Source organism: Mixophyes fleayi, chromosome 4, assembly GCF_038048845.1.
Source record: "Mixophyes fleayi isolate aMixFle1 chromosome 4, aMixFle1.hap1, whole genome shotgun sequence".
Taxonomy (NCBI): Eukaryota; Metazoa; Chordata; class Amphibia; order Anura; family Limnodynastidae; genus Mixophyes; species Mixophyes fleayi.
In genome coordinates, this window is record NC_134405.1 from 241,029,707 (window position 1) to 241,052,580 (window position 22,874).

Below are 22,874 nucleotides of genomic sequence, written 5' to 3' on the forward strand. Positions count from 1 at the left end.
TATACAAGATACATATATATATATATATATATATATATATATATATATATATATCTATTTATATTCAGATCATCATCTACCACGAGGATATACTTTTTTTATTCATTGATTAAATGTCTGTCAGAAAAAGTTTGAACTTATACTTTCAGCAACCCGTCTCACACCCTTAACCAGCAATGACTTCAATAAAATGTTTACGGTAGTTGTTGATCAGTCTTGTATCTTGGCCCATTCCTCCTTACAGAACTGCTTGAACTAATGGAATTTGGTGGGTACTATTGCATGAACACCCCGCTTCAGGGCCTGCCACAACACTTCAATTGTATTAAGGTCTGACTTTTGAATCTGTCATTCCAAAACGTGATTTTTTTTTTTTTTTTCTGATTCAATTATTTTTTTGTAGACTTGTGCATTGAGGTTTATTGTCTTGCTGTAAGACCCACCTTCTTTTGAGTTTAAGTTCACATACAGATACCCTGACATTCTCCTGAATTTGCTGGTACAGTCCAGATTTGGTCTTGTGGCAGAAAAACAGCCCCAAACTATGACCCTGGCACCAAGGTGTTTTTTTCGGTTGGGATGAGGTTTTTATGTCAGAATACAGTGCTGCATTTTATCCAAACATAACCTTTCTTATTTAAGCCAAACTTTCTATTTTAGACTCATCCATTTGGAACATGAGCACTGTTGTGCTGTGTGTGTAGTCATCTTTAACTACACTAATCAGGCTGGAGGTAGTTTGGTCACTCATCCTGAGGGGTCAAACTGCCAGTTCTAGACCAATTTGGGCACAACAAATTTGAAAAAGATCCTTTTACTTGCCTCTTGTATAGCTGAAATCATCAATGTAGACCTAGGGCTAGATTTACTAAGCTGCGGGTTTGAAAAAGTGGGGATGTTGCCTATAGCAACCAATCAGATTCTAGCTTTCATTTATTTAGTACCTTCTACAAAATGACAGCTAGAATCTGATTGGTTGCCATAGGCAACATCCTCACTTTCTCAAACCCGCAGCTTAGTAAATCTAGCCCCTAGTCTGTAGCATAATAAATCATGGTGGTTGTTTCACCCACTTTTAATTTAAGTAGGGGGAGATTCAATTCTGTGTGAGGTGTCTCCGGAACGTCCACGGGGATCCCTCTTGTCAATGTTTGGGTTGAAATCTCTGATCCTCACACCCATGTAATTGCCGGCAATACAAGCAGCCGGATAAATTGCAGTTATAGCCGCGCGCCACAACGCCGGCAATTGAATCTGCCCTAAAACATCATAGTTTTGTTTATTTTATCGCATCTTTTCCATTCCTTCCCTTTAATCAACCTGTTATTGTATCATAAAGTTTCTAATATGAATTGTATTACAGCCAATCGGCATTCAGGTCGTCATATCAGCCTCTATCCCAGGTTAGCTAGTCAAAAAAATTATCAACTCTTTGTTTTGTATGATTATATTTATTGCATTTAGCATCTGATTTAAAAGATGTGTATCATCTTGGAAATGCAAATAATGACAAGTCTAAACAAATCATGTCCAGCACTGAATCTAAATGAAGTAGTTAAGTACCCCCACTTGTCATCTTGCACTATGTACTCTGTATTTCCACATGGAGAAAAATAACTACTTGTACCATGAGGCACTCCCAAAGCTATGTGAGAAATCAAATGAATGCTCTACAAGGGATCCAGTTATGAGTCTGATCACATGGCCACTCCAAAAAATAAATGAATAAATAAATTGACACCTAAAACGTAAACTTGCAGTGATTTTGTTTTCAACCCCTTCTGTTACATTTTTTTGGGATTGTAATATTTATCTGGCTGGCCGAGAATTTATAATAAATAACTCGGCTTTAATATGAATCATCGCACTTTCTTTTATATTGCAATCTGCATAGAGTGTATCTTGTACTCCGGTTAGCTAATCGTAACAAGCATTGAATAACTGAAGTTAGCAGTGAGGATGATCCATTTTAACGTCAAACATTTGTACAGTCTCTCTCCCCCTCCGTCTACGTTGGGAACTAGTCCATCTTATTCTGAGTGCATGATTCAGGTGTCACCTGTGTACTGTACATAGTGAGAGGCAGCCACAGCGGTGGAGCTTCCCACTTCCTCTTTATCATTGTTTGCGTCATAAATAACTGACGCTATAGTTACTATGCTTGGTATATAAAGGCATAATAACTACTTCTAACGCCCCTGCGGTATTATAGCTAAGGTGCCGCATGAGTGAGCCTGACGGGTGTCCATACGGGCGTGATCTGCTTTCTGGAGCGGAGAGGCGGGATCCTGCGTGACAGGAGGAGCGGACATGGCTGGAGCATACATCACTTATGGATGTTATGCTTCTCTCTGGTCTAAATCCATTTTGCAGGTTAACTTCCTCTTGTATATGTTATGTCGGAGTTGTCTTTGTGAGCTGCTGGCATGAGACCCAGGAGAATATTGAAACGATTGAGAAAATGCATTGACTTCTCGTTTCCCTTATTACCACACATTTTTTGATGAGGTTCCAGACAATATACAGCACTTTGTAGTGTTTGTTAAGGCAACAATGTCGTTGATAGTAGTCTGAGTAACATAATGTTTCACATACTTTAGTAACTTATTGATTAGTGTTACTTTCTAGCATTCCCAATACTACAGACAGGTCTGTCCCTAGTCACAGACCCCGAAGTGGGCGTGGCCTCACGAGATTGTCTCTGTGGTAATGTGGATCGGAGATGGGGGTTTATTTGTTGAAATTGTGATTGTTAAAATATTAGAAAGTTTGAATTTGGTAAAATATTGCTGTTTGAAATCTGTGTTACCACCTTTTTTTTTTTTTTTTTTTTTGAAAGGTAAATTTTTATTAAAAGTTTTTCAAAACAACATAAGTGTGAAAGTGAGACATCATATAACATATTTGTGAAACATTTCACTTTAAGTAACAGAAATGCATATTAAAGAAAACTCACAACAGTACATAGTAAATTAGCATGTTACTGTAAAGAACCGAAAATGTTGTTTTTCTTATTTTTGTTGTTTTGGGGGGAAGGGGGAAGACAAACAATGGGGGAAGGGGGATTTGGGGAAGAAAAAGAGGGGGGGGGAAGAAGAGTTTATCACCCATTATTCTCTGTATCAGATGGCGAAGAGGAAAAATAGTGACATACTTGGCAATAAGGAGGTATAATCAAACTGTCTATGACTACCATTTAAAAGTGTAAGACGTTCCAAGTCTCCAGTAATCATAGTTTATGGGAGCGGGTGAGCGTCGGATGGTTGTTAAACGGGGGTTCAGCATTGAAATGGTTCGTCCATGGAGACCATGTATTTTGGAAATTTTCTGGTTTATCTTTAAGAACAGCTGTAATGCTTTCCATTCTGTAAATTGACCAAATTTTGCTAATGGTAGCTGAGAGCGAGGAGGGGGGGGGGGGGGGGCAGTATTTTTCCAGTGAGCTGCAATCAAACATTTAGCTGCATTCAGCATATGTCCAATGAGTTTTTGTGTGGGTCGGGTGACGTCAGGGACTGTGTCACAGATTTAATTAGCTTATGAATTTGCTGCCAGTAAGACCGCAGTCTAGGGCAACTCCACCAAACGTGCAACAGGGTACCCCGCAGTCCGCAACTCCTCCAACATTGATCACTGGAAGCAGGAAAGATAGCATGTAGACGGGAGGGGACTAAATACCACCTGTAATAAATTTTACATGAATTTTCCTTTATCCTCACCGAAATTGATGTCTTAGCTACATTAGTTCTAATCTTTGACCATTCTTTTGGTGTCGGGGTCTCCCCAGCGTCCCGCTCCCAAGCCAACTCGTGCGGCTCTTTATCCGGCTGACCAAAACTATTAATCAGCTGGTAAACAGTGGATATTAAACCTCTAGTAATGGTAGATGAACGACATAGAGATTCTAAGGCCGAGCAGTGATTTGAAGGGGGAGGAGTTCTTAGGGAACCATAAAAATGCCTAAGCTGCAGATATTGATAAAAAAATATTCACGGCAATCCTAGTCTTTTCTGCAATTCTGAAAACGTAGGGAACACCCTCATTGGGGCTAGATCCCAGGCAAAGCGTAGATTGTGTGAGGTCCAATGATGGAACGTTCTGTGATCTAGGCCTGGTTCAAATTTTTTATTGTTCGTGTTACCACCTTTTACAGTTTGCCACCACTTTTAGCTACAGAATCTCCACACACACAGATTCTAGTTCATATAATAAATACTTAATTTGTGTTTGTGCACTGTACTACAAGTCCATAAACCAATAAGTTAGTTCAAAAGTGGTTGTTGAACTTGTACTCGCATGTGTACAGTTGCAAAGCAATACATGTTGTTACTTATTGTGACTGAAAAAATTTCATCAAAGTCTGAATGTCTGTATGCTATGTAATATGTGATATCTCTTTATAGGAAATCAAGACTCAGGGCCATTTTAATCATGGGTACAGCACTGAATCCATTGGACGTAAAAGCCACATGGATGACTACAGTACATGGGATATTGTCAAAGCCACACAGTAAGTATTTTCCAGAGAGATTTTATTTTATTTGTGTTAAGTAGCACAAATGGCGATACAGATTCAAATGTATACATCATTCAAATCTCCAAAATTTGTCTTTATTTATATTGAAAGTATTGTAACATGTATTTACTTATATTACTGCAGTTTACACAGTCTCTCTCTCTTCTTATACACGCGCGCGCACACAGTTTGCACAAAAATATTTGGATGCTTGCCCATTACACTAACGGACAGTGATGACATTTTATTCAAATACACAGGGGAGGGCTGGCAGACTTTAGCCCGGGGGGCAAGCACACAGCACTGGCCCATATATATATATATATATGTTTTTCTTTATTTTTTTTACACACCTGGCTAATTATAATGGGATTTAATGTGAATTATCAAAATGTAAAAAGCCTGTTTTTGCCAGCAAAAGGGCTTGTTTTTATATTGTCCTGGCCTAGAGCTGGATTAAGGCTCTGGGGTAACCCCCTATGATGTCACATGGTTATCATTTTAGACAAGTACACAGTGAAGCGGGACATACCTGCCAACTGTACTAAGCGAAACAGTCACCCAAATTTGGGACTGTCCCACCAGATTCAGGACAGTTGGCAGATGCTCTCTCCTACCTGTTCTTGTCACTGTCACCACTTGTGGCTGCTGGTGTCTTCAGCTCAGTTGCTGCTTGTCTGGATCCTTAGAAGCCCTATTTGGAAAAAAAAATGGGTACATAAATTTTAGAAAACTCCAACCAGTCCCAGTGTTAAATCAATAGCACTCACGTTTTATAATTAGGCCTCCCTCCAGCCACAACATTAAAATAATATTTACATTTGCTAAATAGATCTTTCTTTCCAACCAACCCTAACATTAGATAGCAAACACATTTAATATATAAACCTATTTCCCTCCCTCCAAACAGCCCCAGCAATAATTTAAATAGCATTTACATTTAACAAATATAACCATTTCCCACAACAATCACAGGCATTAAATAAAACATAATAACATATTAATAAATAGATCTAATTTTCCACAAACAGCCCACAATCAATAAATAGCTCCCAAAACACACCAGCATTAAATTAAAGGTCCAATTACTCCATCTTAAATTCATAGGACCCACTATTAAATTAAATAGCCCCACCATTACCCCACAAATAAAATTGCACCCAATAATTAGCCCCCACCTGCACTCCTCAATTAAATTAATAGCCTACCCCCCACATTATATTAAGACCCCCCCTCCCTCTCACACACACTACACTCATATACTGGCCCCTTCTCACATACATACATACATACATACATACATACATACATACATACATACATACTGTAACAAAGGGAGGCATTTTTCTGACAAGAGGCAGAGAAAGTATACAAACAGAATAAAATATTGGCACAGTTATGCACCTAGGTTGAGATTAAACCAGGTAAAAAACGTATGTGTAGTTTAAAGTTTGTTAACTTACATGATTTCCTCTGGGCAAACAGAGCCACTGATGGGTGTTTTCTTTTCAAGAGAAGGTGGGTGTGTCACCTGTCCATCAAGCTAAGGCTGGGGGAGGAGTAACATGTATAAAAGCTTGTTTGTGCCATTTGTTCAGAGAGATCAACGCTGGGGAAGCTGGCTGGTCTTGAGAGAGCTGAGCTATGTCTAGCTAGCGTTTAGGGTCTCCACGAAATGATGTGAAATCTGTACGGTGTCAAAACATTTACTATCCTGACAATAAAACTACATATAAGAAAGAAGTTGTTCGCGTGTGCTTCTGCAGTAGCGGGCTTTTGCCACCATACATACATACATACATACATACATACATACATACATACATACATTCATTCATATATATACTGGCCCCTTCATACATACATACATACATATATATATACATACATACATACATACATACATATACATTCATTCATATACTGGCCCCTTCTCACATACATACATACATACATACATACATACATACATACATACATACATTCATATACTGGCCCCTTCATACATACATACATACATACATACATACATACATACATACATACATACATACATTCATATACTGGCCCCTTCATACATACATACATACATACATACATACATACATACATACATACATTCATTCATATACTGGCCCCTACATACATACATACATACATACATACATACACTGGCCCCTTCTCACTCACATACATACATACATACATACATACATACACTGGCCCCTTCATACATACATACATACATACATACATACATACATATATACATACATACATACATATACATTCATTCATATACTGGCCCCTTCTCACATACATACATACATACATACATACATACATACATACATACATACATACATACATACATTCATTCATATACTGGCCCCTTCATACATACATACATACATACATTCATATACTGGCACCTTCTCACATACATACATACATACATACATACATACATACATTCATTCATATACTGGCACCTTCATACATACATACATACATACATTTATATACTGGCACCTATATACATACATACATACATACATACATACATACATACATACATACATACATACTATTAAAGTAATTCTATTGTTTTAAAATAAGCATTGCCCAATCAATTGTATGTGTGTCCAAAGCACAAAGTGATTTATTTTAACAGATGTAAATAGTCAACAATTCAATACATTATTATATTATGATACAGTACAGCACAGCCAATACCAAAAGTTACATACATACATACCGCTGCAATCGCTGCGCTTCCATGGGTCCCAATGGAACAGTGTATCTGTTTAGATAACTGTGGTCAGAGTTGACTGAGAGCCAAATGGTGTGCAGCTATATTATATACAGTACAGTGTTACACTTGAACAATAGAGATGACGTAGATTGTTTCTATAGGTCCAGACGTTGGGTGGGTCCAGGCATGACAGGTAATAGGTTGATTCAATCTAAGGAATCCAAAGGTGGGGGTCTTCTCTCCAGGGGGTCTGCTCCTTTCATAGCCAGCATCATACAAAGGTTTACTCTCTAATATCAATAACTAAAGTATGCAATGTGCGAGCTCTTCGCCGACTGCATCGGACAGCTGCTGCTGATTAGGGCTTCAATATGATATCAGGCATGACACCTTTCATATAACCTAAATCTTTAATAACACTACAATGTACATATAATCTATATATGTGTATATATATATATATATATATATATATATATATATATTAATAATCGAATACTATCTGCTCCTGAATTACAGTGTAACAGAACCAATATGAAATTATATAAATAACTAAATGTTGTAATGCGAGTGTGTGCGTGCGTATTTTACCGTGCGAACGCACCACGCCACGTAATACGTGGCGTACGGATCGCATTTGCATGGCTTAACAATATTAAACCAATATACTTTCGTTCATCCAATTATACGACTTCAACAGTACATATTATTATCGTTTATTTGTAAGGCGCCACATGGTTTCCGCAGCGCCGTACACAGTACAAACAGTAGACCATACAGGGTAAAACAGTACAGAACATTAAACATAAAATACCAATACTTCAGAAACTCCGGGCAGGCAAATACAGTAGAGATGGAGCGGAAGAACAGGTATGGAGACAGGAGGAAAGAGGGCCCTGCTCATACGAGCTTACATCCTAAGGGAGGATGAACAAAATCAGGCACAGAAGGGAGCCAGTGAAGCAAAGGGGAGAGAAAAAATGGGGCCAGGGGAGAAACAGAAGAGATGAGAGGTTAAGTGGATGGTTGGTAGGTCTTAAGGAACAGGTGAGTTTTAAGTGCCCGTTTGAAGGAGCACAGGTTGGGAGAGAGACGGATGGAGCGAGGGAGGTCGTTCCAGTGAAGGGGGGCAGCGCGGGACAAGTCTTGGATTCTAGAGTGGGAAGAGGTGATCAGTGTGGAGGAGAGTCGGCGATCATTGGCTGAATGGAGAGGAGGTTAGAGATATAAGGGGCAGTAGACTGGGAGAGAGCCTTGTAAGTGTTGGTGAGGAGTTTGAAAAGGATTCTATAGGGGAAGGGGAGCCAGTGTAAGGCAAGACAGAGAGGGTAGGCAGAGGAGGAGCGGCGTGAGAGGAAGATGAGTCTCGCAGCCGCATTGAGTATAGAGCGGAGGGGGGCGAGGTGGGAGCAGTGGAGGACAGTAAGGAGGAGGTTGCAGTAGTCGAGGCGGGAGATGATGAGAGCATGGATGATAGTTCTGGTGGCATCTTGAGAGAGGAAGGGACGGATGCGGGCAATGTTACGGAGTTGGAAGCGACAGGCTTGGGCGAGGGATTGGATGTGGGGGGCAAAAGAGAGTGTAGTCAAAAGTGACTCCCAGGCAGCGGAGTTGGGTGACAGAGGAGATAGTGTAGTTGTTAACAACAATGGAGAGGTCATGGTGGGAAGGGAATCTGGGTGGGGGAAAGACAATGAGTTCAGTTTTGGAGATGTTAATTTTAAGAAAGCGTGAGGACATCCAGGAGGAGATGGCTGAGAGGCAGTCAGTTACAGGAGAGAGGAGAGAGGAGGAAAGATTAGGAGAAGAGATGTAGAGTTGAATATCATCAGCATATAGGTGATACTGAAGACCGAACAAGGACATGAGCCCCTAGGGAGGAAGTATAGAGTGAAAAGAGTAAAGGGCCAAGAACAGAGCCCTGAGGGACTCCTACAGGGAGAGGGGAGGGGGAGGAGGAAGAACCAGACGTGGATACAGAGAAGGAGCGGTTAGCAAGATATGAGGTGAACCAGGCATGGACAGAACCAGAGAGGCCGAGAGAAAGAAGAGTTTGCAGCAGGAGGGGGTGGTCGAAGGCCGCTGAGAGGTCAAGGAGGATAAGTATAGAGAAGTGACCCTTGGATTTGGCTGTTAGGAGATCATTAGTGACTTTAGCCAGGGCTGTTTCGGTGGAGTGGAGGGGGCGGTAGCCGGATTGGAGAGGGTCGAGGAGGGAGTTGTCAGAGGGGTGTCTGGTGAGGCGGCTGCAGACAATCCGCTCGAGTAATTTGGAGGCATATGGGAGAAGAGAGATAGGGCGGTAGTTTGCAAGTGAGGTGGGGTCAAGATTGGGTTTCTTGAGGATAGGGGAGATAAGAGCGTGTTTGAATGAGGATGGGACAACGCCAGAGGAGAGTGATAGGTTGAAGAGGTGTGCGAGGTAAGAGCAGGCAGTAGGAGAGAGAGAGCGAAGGAGGTGGGAGGGGATGGGATCAAGAGGACAGGTAGAGGGTGGAGAGGAAAGGGAGCGAACATCTTCACTTGATGTAGGGATGAAGGAGCACCACAGCCGGTTGATAGCGGGAGTTGAAGCGGTGAGGGTGACGGGAGAGGGATGGGAGGAGGAGATGTTCTGTCTGATGGCTTTGATTTTGGAAGAGATAAAGGAGGCAAAGTCAGAAGCAGAGAGGGAAGGCGGGACAGTCGGAGGGGGGCAGAGGAGGGAGTTGAATGTGGCAAAGAGGCGGCGGGGATTGGAGGACTGAGAAGAGATAAGGGACTTAAAGAAGGATTGTTTAGCTAGGGACAAGGCAGAGCAGAAAGAGGAGAGGATGAATTTGAAGTGAAGGAAGTCAGCCAGGGAACGAGATTTCCTCCAGAGGCGTTCGGCTGTGCGAGAGCACTTTTGAAGGGAGCGGTCGAGTTTGGAGTGCCAGGGTTGGGGAATAAGGCCACGACGGCGGATAGAAGAGACCGGGGCAACGGTGTCCAGGGCAGTAGTGAGGGATTGGTTGTAGAGAGAGGACGCCTGGTCAGGGCAGGCCAGAGAGGGGAGGGGTGATAGGAGAGTTTCAAGAGAGGAGGAGAAGGAGATGGGGTCGATGGCGTCAAGGTTGCACCTGGTGAGGGTGGCTTTAGGCAAGGTGGGAGCAGGGGAGGAGGACAGAGTAAAGGAGAGGAGATGGTGGTCGGAGAGTGGAAAGGGAGTGTTGGAGAAGTCAGAGAGATCACAGAGGTGAGAGTAGACAAGGTCGAGGGAGTGACCAAGACAGTGGGTGGGGGAGGAGGTCCACTGAGTGAGGCCAAGGGAGGAGGAAAGGGTAAAAAGTTTGATGGTGGCAGGGTCAGAACAGTTGTCAATAGGGATGTTGAAGTCGCCCAGTATAATGGAGGGCAGGTCAGAGGAAAGATAGTGGGGGAGCCAGGCGGCGAAGTTGTCTAGAAAAAGAGAGGTAGGGCCAGGGGGATGGTAGATGACAGAGACACAGAGGTAGATGGGGGAGAAGAGCCTAATGGAGTGGACTTCAAAGGAGGAGAAGGAGAGAGAAGGTAAAGTGGGTATGACCCGGAAAGTGCAGTTAGGGGATAGGAGGAGGCCCACTCCACCTCCTGGACGCTCGTCTGGTCTGGTGGAGTGGGTGAAAGAGAGGCCCCCATAGGAGAGAGCGGCAGGGGAGGCAGTGTCAGAAGAAGTGAGCCAGGTTTCGGTTATGGCAAGGAGATTAAGAGAGTTGGAGATGAAGAGGTCATGGTTGGAGGACAGTTTATTACGGACAGACCTGGAGTTCCAGAGGGCACACGAAAAAGTGGGGGAAGGAACAGGGGAGATATGGATGAGATTATCAGGGTTGATGGAGCGAGGGGGGTGAGAGCTGGGACAGAGAGATTTGGGCCCTTGACGTGGGTGGGGAGGATGGGTATAGGAAAGGAGCGAGGCGGCATGATGAGAGACAGGGGAATAAGAGAACGGCCAGAGAAAGCAGGGGAGGTGTGAGGGCGTAATACAGAGGAGAGGGCAGCAAAAGGGAGTCCGAGGTGGAGCAGAGCAAATTAGAAGTTAGGTACTATATGGACTGACGAACAGAGTGAAACAGTGAGGGGGACGGTAGAAGCTATAGAACCGAGTAGAACAGAACGGCAGTGGCAGAGACAGTATGGAGTCCAGTAGACATTCAGATAAAATTGAAGTAAAATAAAATAAAACGCAATAAGATAAAATACAATAGAATAAGCTATTCTGGCAGGACGTGAGATCCGGAGAGACACGGAGAAAATGTAGGTCCCGAGTCCAGGTGACCAAAGGTCAGTGAGGCCAGAGGTGAGGAAGGTCAAGGGAGGAGGAGGACCAAAAGGACAAAGGCGGGTCCAGAGTTCAGGAGGACCAGACGGACTAGGTTGGTCCAGAGTTCAGGAGGGCCAAAAAGGACTAGGTGGGTCCAGAGTACCGGTGGGCCAAAAAAGACTAGGTGGGTCAGAGTACAGGTGGGCCAGGAGGATCCAGAGTACAGGTAGGCCGAGTGGACTAGGTAGGGGCCTTAGGTTTGGGAAAGGTAGTGGCAGCGTGAGTGTCTGTGTGTACACTCAGATGAAACCAGGGAGGGTGTGAGAGGGCTAATGGTGGGGCAATGAGCAGAGGCCCAGCGGGAGAATGAGAGGAGACCCTACAGAGGCTGACTAACTACCGACTAACCAGCAGAGAGAAGGCAGCGTGGTGGCATCAGATCTGCAGCTGGAGATGGCTTCAGGGCAGGAGCAGAGCAGTGAGGAAAGCGGCTTCCATGGGGTGGCAGGAGACGGCGCCTGGAGGAGCAGGCCACCGGCGGTGAGGGATGGCAGCATGGAGGCTGGAGACGTAGGAGACATCATCTGGAGCAGAAGGACACATCATCTGGAGCAGGAGGACACGTGCGGTGAGCGATGGAGGCTGGAGTACATACATTGATATGCTGGCCCCTTCATACATGCATACATTCATATGCTGGCCCCTTCATACATACATACATACATACATACACTGGCCCCTTCTCACATACATACATACATACATACATACATACATACATACATACACTGGCCCCTTCTCACATACATACATACATACATACATGCATACATACATACATACATACATACATACACTGGCCCCTTCTCACATACATACATACATACATACATACATACAGTCATATGCTGGCACCTTCTCACATACATACATACATACATACATACATACATACATACATACATACATACATACAGTCATATGCTGGCACCTTCTCACATACATACATACATACATACATACATACATACATACATATACTGGCACCTTCTCACATACATACATACATACATACATACATACATACATACATACATACACTGGCCCCTTCTCACATACATACATACATACATACATACATACATATATTCATTCATATGCTGGCCCCTTCTCACATACATACATACATACATACATACATACATACATACAGTCATATGCTGGCACCTTCTCACATACATACATACATACATACATACATACATACACTGGCCCCTTCTCACATACATACATACATGCATGCATACATACATACATACATACACTGGCCCCTTCTCACATACATATACATACATACATACATACAGTCATATGCTGGCACCTTCATACATACATACATACATACATATACTGGCACCTTCTCACATACATACATACATACATACATACATACATACATACACTGGCCCCTTCTCACATACATACATACATACATACATACATACATACATACATACACTGGCCCCTTCTCACATACATACATACATACATACATACATACATACATACATACACTGGCCCATACATACATACATACATACATACAGTCATATGCTGGCACCTTCTCACATACATACATACATACATACATACATACATACATACATATACTGGCACCTTCTCACATACATACATACATGCATACATACATGCATACATACATACATACACTGGCCCCTTCTCACATACATACATACATACATACATACATACAGTCATATGCTGGCACCTTCTCACATACATACATACATACATACATATACTGGCACCTTCTCACATACATACATACATACATACATACATACATACATACATACATACATACACTGGCCCCTTCTCACATACATACATACATACATACATACATACATACATACATACACTGGCCCCTTCTCACATACATACATACATACATACATGCATACATACATACATGCATACATACATACACTGGCCCCTTCTCACATACATACATACATACATACATACATACATACATACATACATACACTGGCCCCTTCTCACATACATACATACATACATACATACATACATACATACACTGGCCCCTTCTCACATACATACATACATACATACATACATACATACATACACTGGCCCCTACATACATACATACATACATACATACATACATACATACATACACTGGCCCCTTCTCACATACATACATATATTCATTCATATGCTGGCCCCTTCTCACATACATACATACATACATACATACATACATACAGTCATATGCTGGCACCTTCTCACATACATACATACATACATACATACATACATACATATACTGGCACCTTCTCACATACATACATACATACATACATACATATACTGGCACCTTCATACATACATACATATATACATTCATATGCTGGTCCCTTCTCACATACATACATGCATACATATACTGGCACCTTCATACATACATACATACATACATACATACATGCATACATACATATACTGGCACCTTCTCACATACATACATACATACATACATACATACATACATACACTGGCACCTTCTCACATACATACATACATACATACATACATATACTGGCACCTTCATACATACATACATACATACATACATACATACATATGCTGGTCCCTTATCACATACATACATACATACATACATACATACATACATATACTGGCACCTTCATACATGCATGCATACATACATACATACATATACTGGCACCTTCATACATGCATGCATACATACATACATATACTGGCACCTTCATACATACATACATACATACATACATACACTGGCACCTTCTCACATACATACATACATACATACATATATACATATATACTGGCACCTTCTCACATACATACATACATACATACATACATACATACATACATACATATGCTGGTCCCTTCTCACATACATACATACATACATACATACATACATACATACATACATACATATGCTGGCACCTTCTCACATACATACATACATACATACATACATACATACACTGGCACCTTCTCACATACATACATACATACATACATACATACATACATACATTCATATGCTGGTCCATTCTCACATACATACATACATACATACATACATACATACATACATACATTCATATGCTGGTCCATTCTCACATACATACATACATACATACATACATACATATATATACTGGCACCTTCATACATACATACATACATACATACATACATACATTCATTCATATGCTGGTCCCTTCTCACATGCATACATGCATACATATACTGGCACCTTTATATATACATACATACATACATACATACATATACTGGCACCTTCTCACATACATACATACATACATACATACATACATATACTGGCACCTTCGTACGTACGTACGTACGTACGTACGTACGTACGTACGTACGTACGTACGTACGTACGCTGGTCCCTTATCACATACATACATACATACATATACTGGCACCTTCATACATACATACATACATACATTCATATGCTGGTCCATTCTCACATACATACATACATATACTGGCACCTTCATACATACATACATACATACATACATACATATGCTGGTCCCTTCTCACATACATACATACATACATACATACATACATACATACATACATACACTGGCACCTTCTCACATACATACATACATACATACATACATTCATATGCTGGTCCATTCTCACATACATACATATACTGGCACATACATACATACATACATACATACATACATACATACATATACTGGCACCTTCATACATACATACATACATACATATACTGGCACCTTCTCACATACATACATACATACATACATACATACATACATACATATACTGGCACCTTCATACATACATGCATACATATACTGGCACCTTTATACATACATACATACACTGGCACCTTCTCACATACATACATACATACATACATACATACATACATACATATATGCTGGTCCCTTCTCACATACATACATACATACATACATACATACATACATACATACATACATTCATATGCTGGTCCCTTCTCACATACATACATACATACATACATACATACATACATATGCTGGTCCCTTCTCACATACATACATACATTCATATGCTGGTCCCTTCTTACATACATACATACATACATTCATATGCTGGTCCCTTCTCACATACATACATACATACATACATACATATGCTGGTCCCTTCATACATACATACATACATGCATCTACTGGCACCTTCTCACATACATACAGACATACATACAGACATACATACAGACATACATACATACATATGCTGGTCCCTTCTTACATACATACATGCATACATACATCTACTGGCACCTTCTCACATACATACATACATACATACATACATACATACATACATTCATATGCTGGTCCCTTCTCACATACATACATACATACATACATACATACATACATACATACATACATACACTGGCACCTTCTCACATACATACATACATACATACATACATACATACATATGCTGGTCCCTTCTCACATACATACATATATATGCTGGTCCCTTCTCACATACATACATACATACATACATACATACATACATACATATGCTGGTCCCTTCTTACATACATACATACATACATACATACATACATACATACATACATATGCTGGCACCTTCTCACATACATACATACATACATACATACATACATACATTCATATGCTGGTCCCTTCTCACATACATACATACATACATACATACATTCATATGCTGGTCCCTTCTCACATACATACATACATACATACATACATACATACACTGGCACCTTCATACATACATACATACATACATATGCTGGTCCCTTCTCACATACATACATACATACATACATACATACATACATTCATATGCTGGTCCATTCTCACATACATACATACATACATACATACATACATACATACATATACTGGCACCTTCATTCATACATACATACATACATACATACACTGGCACCTTCATACATACATACATACATACATACATACATACATACATACATATACTGGCACCTTCATTCATACATACATACATACATACATACATATATATACTGGCACCTTCTCACATACATACATACATACATACATACATACATACATATATATATATATATATATATATATATATATATATATATATATATGCTGGTCCCTTCTCACATACATACATACATACATACATACATACATACATAAATATGCTGGTCCCTTCTCACATACATACATACATACATACGCTGGTCCCTTCTCACATACATACATACATACATACATATATATATATGCTGGTCCCTTCTCACATACATACATACATACATACATACATACATACATACATTCATATGCTGGTCCCTTCTTACATACATACATACATACATACATACATACATACATACATACATGTATATGCTGGTCCCTTCTCACATACATACATACATACATTCATTCATATGCTGGTCCCTTCTCACATACATACATACATACATACATACATACATACATTCATATGCTGGTCCCTTCTCACATACATACATACATACATACATACATACATACATACATACATACATTCATATACTGTCCCCCCCCCCCCCCTACCCGTCCACCTACCTGCTTCATCGCGATGTCTTCATCTCTTGAAGGGACGGAGACCCGTGCCGCAGCTAGACTGGAGGAGGTGGCTGGCCCGGGGGAGTGGGCAGTCACCGCTGCACAGGGACAGGCCCGAATACACCTTTCCCCCCCCCCCGCCCCTGCAAATACATGTACTTTTAATATGGAGTTTGTCCCCCTTTTGCAGCGATAACAGGTTTCACTCTTCTTTGGAAGGCTTTTGGGTCGTTCCATGCCAAAGCATCACGAAAAAAAGTAACTTTTCAACCCGACCATCTCAGATTTTCGTGCAATTTGGTAGGATGGTAAACGACAAAGTAAATTTCATATGTAAAACTTTAGCCTTCAGTGATCGTGTTTGCAAGGTCAGCTAAAATGAATCATAACTTTACTTTTAATTGTGGTAGAACTTTCATGTTGGTCTTGTTTTGACGTTAAGGGACCTTAGTTTTCATAAAATAGTTTTATATTTAAATATTGACTTCTACATGTCAAGGTCACAAGATGTGACCTATGACCTTGAATATCTAAAAAAGTGAGCCTACCCTAGTCACTGATGCCATTATCTTTGCTTAGAAAGCAATAGCGTCTAAAAATGCTTCACACAGAAATCATAAGCCTCTCTGTATAACCTAAATGGTTTCAACATTATCTGCACACATATACAAAGTTCATATTCTTGATATTGTCCTTTACCCAGTCAAGCAGTTGTCTTTGAGTTATAATTTGTTCTGTATAAAGACGTTGTGAACGCATCCTAGCTGCCAGCCTCTTAACAGTTCTGCCAAGTCCATCACATGAATTTTTCCCATGAGATGTGGCAAAGAAGTGCCACACAGCTGGAATCCCCAAATCAACTTGATGATGTGCCAAGTTTGAAAAATAAATCAGTTTTGTTCTGGGCTGCACAACCCATCTGAGAAATATTATGTATATATTACTTACATTTTGTATGCATTGTTTGCAAATGGAGACTGCATGGCTAGGTGCTTGATTTTATACACCTGTGGCAATGAATGGGGGTCATCATCAATTTTATCTCCTAATATTAGTATTTGGTAAATGTAGCAAAGGGAAAAATATAAATCATTAATATATATCCCTTTACAATGGGTATATTCCCTTTGCAGTTTAGGTAGAAAAAGGTTAGGCACCGCTCCTCTTCCCTTATGTTTTATCTTGTCTCTAGTTATAGGTAAATCAGGTATTGTTTGTTTGCTTTTTTTCCTGTAGTGCAGGGGTTTACCTTCTTCTGGGCCCCAGTGTGTTGCACCACCCAATGGTGTTACTGATGATTGGACTGACTATCTGGGTAACACCAGTCAGCTACCTCCAGGAATATATCTGGTGTAGGAAATTCAAATTTGGTGCAAATTTTCAGACTTTGCTCGCCACGTCATAGGTCGCCAAGATGGAGACCAAGCTCGCGGAATGGGGCCTGAGTCAAACCCCAAACGGCCAAAATGCCCTCACACTGGGCAAGTCCCTAGGCTAGGAGTGCTTTGCGTTTTTTTTGCATTTATGCTTTAGTTAGTTAGCCTGTGGAAGGAATGTAGAACAGCAAATTACAGCAGGATAGAGTTTGTGGAGTCTGTGATAAGCCTTTTGTCTAAGGAATATCTCTGTTTTTTAACCTTTATAAAGAGAGCAAGGTCTCGAACAAGCATGTGTTTAGAAGAGGAATACTCTGTCACAATGGGATTCACCAGGGAATTTAGAAGATTAAAGAAATGCCTAGGATGTTTAATTTAGACAATGTGGAGATTTTACTCAAGCATATATACAAATCTATGGGCATGGATAAGGAACCAACTACCAAAGCAAGGGTGGAAAAGCATCAGTCTAACTTAGGGATTAGTACGTGTGTATCTGTTCAGTGATGAGCAATCTCAAAAGTGGAGCTTGGTTCCAACAATAGATGCTCCTGTAGCCAGTATGTCATTTAGAACTACTATCCCTATTGAGGGATCCCATGGATAGGAAGCTGGAGAGTTCTTTTAAGAAGCCTTATATTTCATCTGAAACCACTTTGACATGTGTGGCTACAGCCTCAGTGAGCAGGGCACATAGATTGTGGGGAGAGATGCTTTATTTAAGACATTTTATATTTATTTTCCAAGAAAAGCAGATAATGTTGAAACCATTTAGGTTATACAGAGAGGCTTATGGTTTCTGTGTGAAGCAGTTTTAGACACTATTGCTTTCTAAGCAAAGATAATGGCATCAGTGACTAGGGTCGGCTCTCTTTGGTTGCGCTCTTTGGCAACAGATGCTCAGTCAAAGAGTAGTCTAGCCTATAGCCCGTTTGAAGGGTCCCTGCTCTTTGGAGACAAATTGGATCTCATTCAGAAGTCTTCTTGGAGTAAATCTAACTGCTTGCCACAAGATAGAAGGTCTAAGTACACTAAATCGGCTTGTCAGCACTTCAAAGAAGTGAGAAGTTAAAAGCCAGGGACAAAATGTCAGGCAGAATATGCCTACTGCATCCAAACAGTCCTTTTGTATGTTCAGAATTAAAGAAGAGAGGACAAATCAGAAGGCTCCAAAATGATTAATATAGGATCAGTCCCCATTACATCTGTAGGATGCAGAATAGCACTGTATGCAGAGGCATGGACCTACTCTATCACAGATCAATGGGTGAGGGACATTGTAAGAAAATGGGTATAAGATCATTTCATCAGTATTCCAGGGGGATTTTTTTTGTTCAATCCAGGATTCTGACAATTTTTTTATTTTTTTTTAACTATTTATTTTGAGAAATCGCAATGATATACAGATACGAGTCAACAAATTAGTGCATTGCGGAAGTAGAAAAAAAACCCAAAACAAAACAGGAAGCAAAGCAAGACATGAATAAATAACAATGTAACAGAAAATTAAGTAATGGATATGCAAGACATCAACAGAATGCCATTGAGGAAACAGTAAGTATACCATTGTTACTCAGGATATTCAAACATCAATAACATTTTATAATAGTATAGAGGGGGAGGGGGGAGGGGGGCACTGGTCGTCACCTAAAGAAAATAGATAAATAATAAAAATAAAAAAGAGAACATTCTTCCCTTTATCTTATTTATTTTTTTCAATAAAGAAGTTCAGGAGAGAGTATTACCTGGGTATTTGGGACAGGGGTAACCGCTTCAGAAGTCAGGTCCCCTATGCCCATCACTTAACAGGAAGGAGTAGGTGCAGGAGCTAAGGGGTTATAAGTAAAGCCAAGGAGCCCAAATCTGGTGGAATTTATCGTCCTTATCGTGAAGGTGGTATGTAATCTGTTCCATCCGTGCAATGAACCAAATATAGGATCGCAGAGCCGCCATAGTGGGGGGTTCAACTTGTTTCCATGACTTAGCTACTAGGTATCGCGCAGCTGCAAGGACATGGGATGCCAATTTCGCAGACTGTCTATCATCATCAATCAGAGGGTAACAGAGAAGAAAAGACCATGGGTCTTTCCGGACGGGGCACGGAAGGAGGGAGGAGAGGAGGGCCCTAACTCGGTCCCAAAAGGAGGATATTTTAGGGCAGGACCACCAGATATGTAAGAAAGAACCCATCTGGCCACAACCCCGCCAGCATAATGGAGAGCTAGAGGGGAACATTTTAGTAAGTTTGTCAGGGGTGTAGTACCATCTATAGTATATTTTATAAGCGTTCTCCTTAGCTAACGTGGAAATAGAACTGGTGGCAACCTGTTCCCTTATGGTTACCCAGCAATCCTCCTCTGGGGGGGGACCCAGGTCCCTCTCCCACTCCCTCTCATGCCTACCGCCCGAAGGTAAAAGTACATCAAGAATAAGGCTATAGATATAGGAAATCGTGCCCCTACCCGAAGGTGAGGAGAGACATAAAGTTTCAAAGAGGGAAGCACGAGAGGGGGAAGGAGTCCCCCCGAGGAGAGAGCCCACAAAGTGCCGTAACTGGAAATACTCATAGAATTTAGGATGGAGACTTGGGAATTTAGAGCGCAGATCATCCCAGGAGATAAAGGCACCATGAAGTATTAGATCCCCTGCAAATCGAACACCTGCAGAGACCCAGGGACTATAGAAGGCAGAGGAGAGCCCAGGAGGAAAGGCAGGGTTACCCCAAAGAGGTAGGACAGGAAAAGAGGATATCGGGATTTTGAGATGGGGCCGGCAGGTCTCCCAGATCGTAGCTGAAAATAATAAGGTGGGGCATCGGCAAGTAAGGGGAGATCTAGCTTGTTTTGTGAGACCCCAAATACAAGAAAGAACTGGAAATTTAAGATAGGCGGATTCAATGTCGACCCACGACAATTTCGCAGGGGGTGCAAAGGAGGCTACAATATGGCTCAGGTGAGCCGCCCAGTAGTAAATTTTCAAATCCGGGAAACCCCTACCACCACTTCTGGTGGGTCTCTTTAAGAGAGCCAGCTTAATCCTGGGAGACCGACCGTTCCAGACAAATCTAGAGAGACATTTTTGGAGAGATGAAAGATCCGAAAGGGGGACTCTAACAGGAAGGGTCTGAAAGAAATAAAGAAGCTTAGGAAGGAGGTTCATCTTGACAGAAATGATCCTGCCCAGCCACGAGATGATCAATGAGCGCCAGGAGAAAAGTTCTGATTTGATTTTCGCAAAGAGGCCCGGGTAGTTCTCCCGATACAGAGAGTCGTAGGAGTCGGTAACAAAAATACCTAAGTATTTAATTTTCTTTCTTTGCCACCGAAAGTTAAAACGGGAGGTGAGTGCTAGTCCCTCCAGGGAGGGGATATTAAGGAGGAGGGCTTCCGATTTTGCAATATTAATTTTGTAACCTGAAAGGTGCCCATAATGGTGTAAAATATTGAAGAGTCCGGGAAGCGACTCCCCTGGCTGCTGGAGAGTCAACAGGACATCATCCGCAAAGAGAGAGAGCTTACTCTCTAAGTCCCCCGTTCGCACACCCCGTATATATGGACAGGCCCGGATAGAGGCAGCAAGAGGTTCTATAACGAGGGCAAAGATAAGAGGGGACAGAGGACAACCTTGGCGGGTTCCGTTGGATATAGTAATAAGGTCTGAGGGAGAGCCGTTGATCATAACTCTTGCAGTGGGTCGAGAATATAAGGCTTGAATACCAGTAAGGAGGCTACCGGAGATGCCAAACGCCGACAAGGCTCGGGACATAAAGCTCCAAGAGATCCTGTCAAAAGCCTTCTCGGCATCGAGGGAGAGAATAATAGCTGGATCCTCCCTGGTATTAATGATATGAATCAGATCAACGACTCTCCTGGTATTGTCTCTGGCCTGACGGCCCGGTATGAAGCCAACCTGATCGTAATGTACAAGGGAGGGGAGGACCGAATTTAATCTATTAGCCAAAATTTTAGCATATAATTTAACATCTGTATTGAGTAGGGAGATAGGGCGATAACTAGCGCAGTCATGAACATCTTTACCCTCTTTATGAATGACCGAGATCCGAGCCTCCAAAGAATCCCTGGACCAAGAACCCCCAGTCATGATTGAGTTGAAGAGGGTGTGCAAACGAGGGACCAGAAGCCCAGCAAACCTCTTATAGTAGACAGCCGTGAAGCCATCAGGCCCC

The 22,874-nt window shown here is 41.4% G+C and overlaps 2 protein-coding genes across 2 annotated transcripts in view; one reads left to right on the forward strand and one right to left on the reverse strand.

Moving 5' to 3' along the window:
• Positions 1 to 22,874, reverse strand: part of E2F7 (E2F transcription factor 7) — a 340,183-nt gene that overhangs the window by 206,625 nt on the left and 110,684 nt on the right. The window lies entirely within an intron of this gene.
• ZDHHC17 (zDHHC palmitoyltransferase 17) overlaps positions 1 to 22,874 on the forward strand; it is a 68,076-nt gene that overhangs the window by 6,504 nt on the left and 38,698 nt on the right. Inside the window, exon 2 of the mRNA XM_075209561.1 lies at positions 4,404 to 4,510. Within this exon, the coding sequence (XP_075065662.1) occupies positions 4,404 to 4,510 (107 nt within the window). The remainder of the gene's footprint in view (positions 1 to 4,403; positions 4,511 to 22,874) is intronic.